This window comes from Rhodotorula graminis, assembly GCF_001329695.1.
Source record: "Rhodotorula graminis WP1 unplaced genomic scaffold RHOBAscaffold_3, whole genome shotgun sequence".
NCBI lineage: Eukaryota > Fungi > Basidiomycota > Microbotryomycetes > Sporidiobolales > Sporidiobolaceae > Rhodotorula > Rhodotorula graminis.
This window is the reverse complement of record NW_017264930.1, coordinates 355,368-362,551: the sequence shown is the minus strand read 5'-3', so window position 1 is coordinate 362,551 and position 7,184 is coordinate 355,368. Positions and strand designations below refer to the sequence as shown.

Below are 7,184 nucleotides of genomic sequence, written 5' to 3'. Positions count from 1 at the left end.
CGGGCGTTTTTCCCGGCCAAAGGCGAGAGCCTAGAACGTTCCCGCTCTCTCCCGACAGACCAGGCTGGGGCAGAAGAAGCACACGGCCGCCCGAGAGCCGTTGTCATGGTCGCCGACGGACTTGCCGCGACGAGGAGTGGAAGTGTCTGGCCAGCTCTGCTCCGGTTTCCTCACGTCTCTCGCTCTGACCCCCGCCTGGCGCCCCCACCCTCGACATGTGCTGTGTCTGAGTTGCTACCCCCGCTCGAGCACAACGAGACCACGCGGCGCTTCGTCGTCGGCAAGATAGACGGCACGTCCCTCCTCTCCTCCCTCACTCCCACCCACCGTCCCCCCGCTCACTCCTCCTCTCTCACGCTCGCAGCCGGCATCGCCGTCCTCATCTCCGACGTCCGTCCCACCTCCCTTGCCATCTCTCGCGCACACAACTGACACCACTCACACTCGCAGTCGGTCCACCTCATCGAGTTTCCCTCGCTCCTCCTCCCCGCCGGCGTCGGGCCCGGCAGCATCGTCAACATCGCCTGCACCCGCAACACCCACGCCGAGAAGCACCAGGCCCGCGAGTTCTGGGACCTCCAGCGCGACATTGCCGACCTCTTTGGCTCGCGCGAGCCCCAACCCCCAAACCTCCGCGTCCGCAACACGACCCAGACGAGCGTCACGCTCGAGTGGGACAAGCTCGACCTCGCCAGCGCGTCCCTCTTGAACCTGTCCATCTACCGCAACGGCCAACGCCTCACCACCATCCCCAACCCCATGTCCAACACGTCGACAAAGCTCTCGGGCCTCTCGCTCGACACCGACTACCAGTTCCACCTCGTCCTCAAGACCTCGGCCGGCACCTGGACCAGCCCGACCGTAAAGACGCGCACCCACACGATCGACAACACGACCGGCATCAGCGCGTGCTTCGGCCTTGTCGAGCCCGCCGACCTCGCCCGCGAGGCGCACCGCGTCATCGGCGACCTCGGCGCAAAGAGCGACACCAAGATCCAGGTGCGCCTCGCTCTCGTCCCTCTCTCTCTGCCTGTCCCTCCGAGACTGACCTGTACTGCACACGCACGCAGATCGACACGACGCACTACGTCGCCACCTCGGCCGCGTCGCCGTCTGCGCCCGACTCGGGCCCGTCGGTCGAGTACCAGAAGGCCGTCCAGCTCTCGATCGTGCGTCTTCTTCACTCCTTTTCCTCTCTGTCAAACTAAAGACTGACCTCGGTCATTCCCCCTCGTCGCGCAGCCCATCGTCACGCCCGAGTGGCTCCTCGCGTGCGCGCGCGCGCACAAGCTCGTCCCGATCGCGCCCTATTACCTCGGCCACTCGAACCGTGCCGCGTCGCTCTCGTCGGCCCAGCTCGTCACGTCGCAGGGCGAGCCCCGCTCGCGGCCTGTCGCCGGCGCCGGCGCCGCCGCGACGAGCTCGAGTCGCCCGCAGCCGGTCAAGGAGGAGCAGGAGCCCGAGCAGGAGCAGGCGCAGCAGCAGCGCGACGTCATCGAGCTGCAGGAGGACGTCGAGGCGCCGCCCGACGACTCGGTCGTCCGCAACGAGCTCGAGCGCGAGCCCGCACGGGCCTCGTCCTCGTCGGCCTCAGCCCCGGCACCGCCGCCGGCCGTCGTCGTCGACTCGCCCGAGGGCGACGCCGCCGAGACGGACGCGAGCACCAAGGGCGTCAAGAGCGACGAGGACGAGGCGAGCGCGGCCGCACCCGCACCTGCATCGTCGACCGCAGCCGACGAGGTCCCGCTCGCGCAAGCGACGCCGCCCGCCGCCGCCGCTCAAGACGAGACTGAGCCCGGCCCGGCCGACGGTGGCTCGGCGCCGTCGACGACGACGAGCGTGCCCGAGGTGGTCGTCGACGCGCCGGCCGAGGAGCTTGCGCGCGAGGTCGAGCAGGGCGAGGTCGTGCCCGAGGGCGACGCGGCGGCGGAGCAGGCCGAGGCGGTGCCGCACCCTGTCGGTACCGGCGAGGGAGAGGCTGAGCCGAAGCTGGACGAGGCGGAGGAGGTCGAGAGCGATGTCGACGAGGGGCAGCAGGTCGAGGGAGAAGGTCAGGGCGAGGGCGATGCGAGCCTCGTCGACGTCAAGTTGTAGAGCCTGCGATCGTCGTCGTCGTCGTCGTCGTTGCAGCTATTTTGCGTGTCCGCCGTCGGATCTCGCAGCAGAGAGGCCGCCGCCCGCATTGACCCCCGTTTGAGCGAGTTCGTCGACCTCCTTCCGCGCCGAACTTTGTATGTACCGGCTCGCCCGCTCGTCCGCCGTGCCCAACTCGGGCTGCAGTGCTCGCCAGCTCAAGCCGGTGCGACTGCACTCTGGAACGGCCCCCTCGCCGCCAAACCTTGTGCTCTTCCGGCTCGCAGGTTTCCCTTTGCGCGCGCGATCGTCGCTCTCGACCACGACTCGGACCTGGTCGCCCCCGCCGCTCATCTCGTGCCTCTGCCTGGATCGCCTCTCTGGCGTGATTGCAAGGGTTGGCTGGCTCGCTTGCGCAGGTGCCTGCAGCTCTCGCCGCGCGCGTGCGGCGAGCCTCGCTCTCTGCCGCCGCCGCCGCCGCTCCGCCCTTGTTCTGCTCTGCAACGTCGCTGTGCAGCTGCTCGAGATCGCGTGCACGTCGTCCACAGCGCTTGTCAGTCGAGCGTAGCTCCTGTCCGTGCCTCAGCCGCCGCTCTCAGCGTCGTCGTCCTCCTCTTCGGAATCGCGCCCGGCTCGACCTCGACACGCTCCTCGACCTCGCCGAGCGGCGCAACTCGCACTCAAGCATGGACGACTACGATGTCATGGGCCCTCTCGCGCCGCAAGACATCGCGACGGCCGTCCTCGCGCCGTACCTCACGGGCCTCGTCGTTCAGCTCCTCCTCTCGGGCCTGTACTTTGGCCTGTTCCTCAGCTCGAGGCGCGAGTTGGGGCAGCACGCGCGCAAGGTCAAGGCCGTCAGCTGGATCGTGTGCGCGCTCGTCCTGTGCTGCGTCGGCATGGCGTGCGAGGAGATGGTCGACACGGGCGGTGCGTCTCCCTTGTCCATCTTTCCTCCCCTTTTCCGCTCTCATTCTGCTGCCGGTCCTTCTCCCTCCCTGCCACCTTCATCGTCCTCTGCCCTCGTCCCTCGTCGCCCTACCACGATGCCTTACTCGAGCTCCCCGTCGCTGACTTGCCTCTCCTTCTCTCCTCCTCGTCCCCGCAGTTTCGCAAGACCGCGACACCAACACGCTCTTTGCCGGCCCGCCGCAGAGTAACGTGCTCCCGATCCTCGGCGGCCTGACCGGCGCCGTCTGCCAGGCGTTCCTCATGGTGCGCGCGGCGGCCCTCTTCCAGTCGAGGACCGTGCGCCTCATCTTTTACGTCGTCACGTCGGCCGCCATCCTCCTCCCCCTTGCCGGCGCCGCCCTCTTCTCCGCCATGGGCTTCCTCATCACCCAGGGCAAGCGTGCGCCGCTAGAGTACTTCACGGCTGAAGCGTGCGTCCCCCCTCTTCTCCTTCCTCTCGTTCCCGCTCTCGCCGCCCGGCAACCCAGACTGACGCTCTGCCCTCGCCCAATCGACAGCATCTGGCTGTGGTCGTCCGCCGCGGCCGACCTCCTCATCTCGCTCGCGCTCGCCCACACGCTGCACCGGCGCATCGCCGGCTTCAACGCCCGCACCGACGGCGTCCTGTGGCGACTCATCATCGTCGCGCTCCAGACGGCCGCCTACACGTCGGTCGTCAGCATTGTTGGCGCGGCGGTCGCGACGGCGCTCGAGAAGAGCAGCAACATTCTCACGTCGACGGCTGCTTTCGCCTTTTGGCGTGCGTCTTCCTCTCTCTCTCTCTTTCTCTCGTCGCGCATCGCGAGCACGACCTGACGACTCTCTCACAGTCCCTCTCCCTGCGCTGCACGCCATCTCGCTCTACACGACCCTGTCGTCGCGGCGGCACGTCCAGACGCAGCTCAACGCCAGCTTCCTCACGACCGGCGGCGCCGCCAACGACGGCCTCACGCTCCCGTTCTCGGTCGTCTCGGGCGCAGCGGGTGCACCACCTCCTCGATCAGGCGCTCGGAGCGCGGCGGGAGGAGGAGGACGGGCGCCCGTCCCGGTGCACCTCGCCGTCAAGGTTGAGCGCGAGGAGGAGGTCAGCTACGACGACGGGCTCGAGCTCGAGCTCGACATGGAGCGGCGAGGGCGACGAGGGTCGAGGTTCGCCGCCCCGGGCGGCGAGGGCACGACGACCCAGTCGTCGCTCGAGAAGGTCTAGCTGCGGCGAGGGCGACCGAGCGAGGGAAGGGGTCTGTGCGTCTCCGAGTCTCGAGCCTCTCTTGTTGTCTCTCTTAGCGCGCTCGCAACGTGTACCAGGCATGCGAGGTTCGTCGTGATACAAGCAGCAACAAGGGGAGGGAATAGAGAGAGAGAGAGAGACCGTGCGAGGGAGAGAGAGAGGGAAAGGGAGAACAAGGCGAGGGAGGGGCGACGATGACGACGACGACGATGACAGGGCGAAAAGGACAGGAGCCGCCGACGGTGCTCCTCAGACCGACGTCATGTTCTCCTCGTACCCGCTCTCGCGAAAGACGGTGCGGCCGAGCCCGAGGTCGTAGGTCCCGCGAAAGAAGGGGTGCTCGAGGCACTCCTGCGCTGTCCACCGCTTCGTGCAGTCGAGCCTGTATGTCGGGAGGTACTGCGTAAGTACAACGTCGACCACAAGAAGTGGCGCTGGGAGAGACAGAGAGAGAGAGAAAAGGCAGGACGCACTCGAGGCAACGCTTCATGAGGTCGACCACCTGCGACACCTCGCTCCCCTGGTACCACTCTGCGACGCTCTCGTCGGACGGCGGGATCGGGCCGTACGGGTCGGGCGAGTTCTCGACGATGATGGGCGGGTTGAGCTCGCGCACGAGCGAGTGCAGGTTGGCGTGCGCCACCGTGTCGTACTCGCGGATGTTGGTCTCGAACGTGCGGTCTGCGAGCGAGAGGATGCGCATTAAAAGTCTGGCGACCGTGCGAGGACGAGAGAGGGGGAGAGGCGGACGCACTGTGCAGGGCGGCGCAGCGCTCCATCTTGCGGCGGCCGAAGATGGCCGTGATCTCGGCGAGCGCCTCGGTGTCGTCGTTCGAGTTGAAGAACGGGAAGCGGCGGGTGAGGAAGCACAGGAGGATGATGCCGGCCGACCAGATGTCGAGCGCTGCGGGAGAGAGAGCAAGTCAATTTCTCGGTCTCGGGCTTTGAGAAGGAGGGAACGACGACGACGACGACGCACCGACGGTCTGGTCCGGGCACTTGAGGAGCACCTCGGGCGCACGAAAGCCCCTCGTCCCGGCGCGGTTGGCGCGCACGCTCGGCCGGCGGTCCTCCTTGAGGTACCCGGGCCGCTGCTTGCCCTTGAGCTGCATGACCTGGAGCGCCGGCCGCCAGCTCTTGTAGAACGACCTGCGCTCCTCGATGCGCTTCTTGATGTCGTCGCGCCAGTCGACGGGCATGATCCACGGGCGGTACGCGTCGTGAGCGTCCCAGTCCTCGTCCGGGACGTCGATGCCGCGCGCTTGCCGAGCGTCGAGCTTGTCCTCCCACGCCTTCCACTCGCGCTCCATCGCGATCGCCTGGTCGTACAGGCTGAGCGGCTTGGCGAGGCGGGCGCCGTGCAGGCCGGCGCACAGGCCCGGGCACGTGCCGGGCACGAGGCGCTCGAGCTTGTTCTGGACGCGCTTGCGGTCGGCGACGCCGCCCCAGCTCGGCCCGGGGAGCGAGTGCAGGCAGTCCGACTTCCACTCGAACCACTCGTCGCCGCCAATCTTCTGCGCGAGGCCGTAGTCGCACAGGATGCCCTGGCCGGTCGTGATGTCGAACAGGAAGTTGGCCGGCTTGACGTCGCGGTGGATGATCTGGAGGTTGTGCGTCGCGGCGAGAGCCCGGAACAGGCACGAGAAGTAGGAGCGGAGGAGAGGAAGTGTCGCGGTGCGGTAGTAGGTCTGTGCGCGAGAGAAATAAAAGTCAGGGAGGTCGGCTCGGACGACGGGCTCGACGACGACGCACTCGGAAGTCTTGGTGGCGGTTGAAGGGCATGACGGCGACGACTTGGTCCTCGTGGCGGATCGCGTCGACGAGGTAGGCGACGTTCCGAGCGCCGCTGCGGTCCGGGAGCGAGAGGAGCTGGGTCAGGTTGGGCTCGACAGAGGACGAGGGACGAGAGCGAGACGGACCGCAGGTCGTGCAGGATCTCGAGCTCGTTGAGGATGCGACTCGGCGAGCTCGTGACGTAGATGCGCTTGACGGCGACGTAGACCTTGCCCCTCCTCGCCTGGGCCTGCGGCTGCCACGACGAGTTGTCGAACGACTCGTGGTGCAGGTCGACCGCCTTGTAGACCGACGAGAATGTGCCTGCGCGTAGTCGTGTGCGTGAGCCCGAGAGGCGCAGGAACACGAGGACGCGAGGGAGAGAGACGCACCTTCTCCGAGGCGGTCGACGAGGTGGTACTTGCCGAGCAGCCCTGGCACGGACCGCTCGACGCCATCCATCTCGTGCCCGATGGCCTGGATCTCGCCCTCGGACCGCGAGTCCTGCTCGTGCTCAGACGAGCTCGCCGCCTCGTCCTCGTCGTCCTGCTCGTCCTCCTCCGGCTCGACCTCGAGGCCGTCCTCGTCGTCGTCCTCGTCCTGCACCCGCATGGCCGCGTCCTCGTCCTCGACGTCGCTGTACGCGCCGAGCGAGTGCCCCGCCGCCCTCGACAGCGCGTCCGGCTCGCCGTAGTCGAACGTCGACGAACCTGGTCGAGCGAGCTGGCGGCGCGTCTGCGACGACAGGGCCGGGTCGGTGGTCGTGGCGGCGGTGCCGGCAGGGACTGACGCGAGGACGATCTCGTCGTGCATGTCGTGGTCGTCGTCGTCGTCGTTGCCGCCGAGGTCGAGGTCGCGGTCGGAGGCGGACGCGGGGGTCGAGGGCTCGACCTGCTTGCGCAGGGTGGACGCCGAGCGCGTGATGCGCGTTGCAGGGGGCACGTTGAGTGCTGCACCAGCCAGTGGAGCTGCCATGCGCGCGTGAGAGCTGGGGCGAGAGGTTGGGACAGCGCGCCGCTCCTCCTCTCGCGCTCACTCGACTTTGCTGCACGTGCCGTTTGCTCAGGGTCTCGCACAATGATTCGCAGGCTCGACGCGCATCTACAGCTCCCTCTCGACCTCATAAGGCCCCCACCGCACCTCGAACCCGTTGCCCTCG

At 67.8% G+C, this 7,184-nt stretch overlaps 3 protein-coding genes across 3 annotated transcripts; 2 read left to right on the top strand and 1 right to left on the bottom strand.

Annotated features, from left to right (window-relative positions):
* Positions 1-215: 215 nt before the first annotated feature.
* RHOBADRAFT_51806 (uncharacterized protein) lies at positions 216-2,165 on the top strand (the record flags this gene model as incomplete). Its single annotated transcript, XM_018416026.1, has 5 exons — positions 216-222; positions 365-390; positions 451-999; positions 1,071-1,169; positions 1,243-2,165. 5 exons carry the CDS (start codon positions 216-218, stop codon positions 2,092-2,094), a joined length of 1,533 nt encoding a protein of 510 aa, XP_018272866.1. The 3' UTR covers positions 2,095-2,165.
* A 594-nt stretch (positions 2,166-2,759) lies between these two features.
* On the top strand, positions 2,760-4,231 carry RHOBADRAFT_42026 (uncharacterized protein; the record flags this gene model as incomplete). The annotated part of the gene is made up of 4 exons (XM_018413995.1): positions 2,760-3,003; positions 3,182-3,455; positions 3,543-3,784; positions 3,855-4,231. The coding sequence occupies 4 exons, from the start codon at positions 2,760-2,762 to the stop codon at positions 4,229-4,231; spliced, it is 1,137 nt and encodes a 378-aa protein (XP_018272865.1).
* Positions 4,232-4,501: 270 nt separating this feature from the next.
* RHOBADRAFT_34257 (uncharacterized protein) lies at positions 4,502-6,637 on the bottom strand (the record flags this gene model as incomplete). Its single annotated transcript, XM_018413182.1, has 8 exons — positions 4,502-4,634; positions 4,726-4,933; positions 5,007-5,156; positions 5,232-5,401; positions 5,627-5,940; positions 6,005-6,098; positions 6,172-6,349; positions 6,418-6,637. 8 exons carry the CDS (start codon positions 6,635-6,637, stop codon positions 4,502-4,504), a joined length of 1,467 nt encoding a protein of 488 aa, XP_018272864.1.
* Between the last annotated feature and the right edge of the window lie 547 nt (positions 6,638-7,184).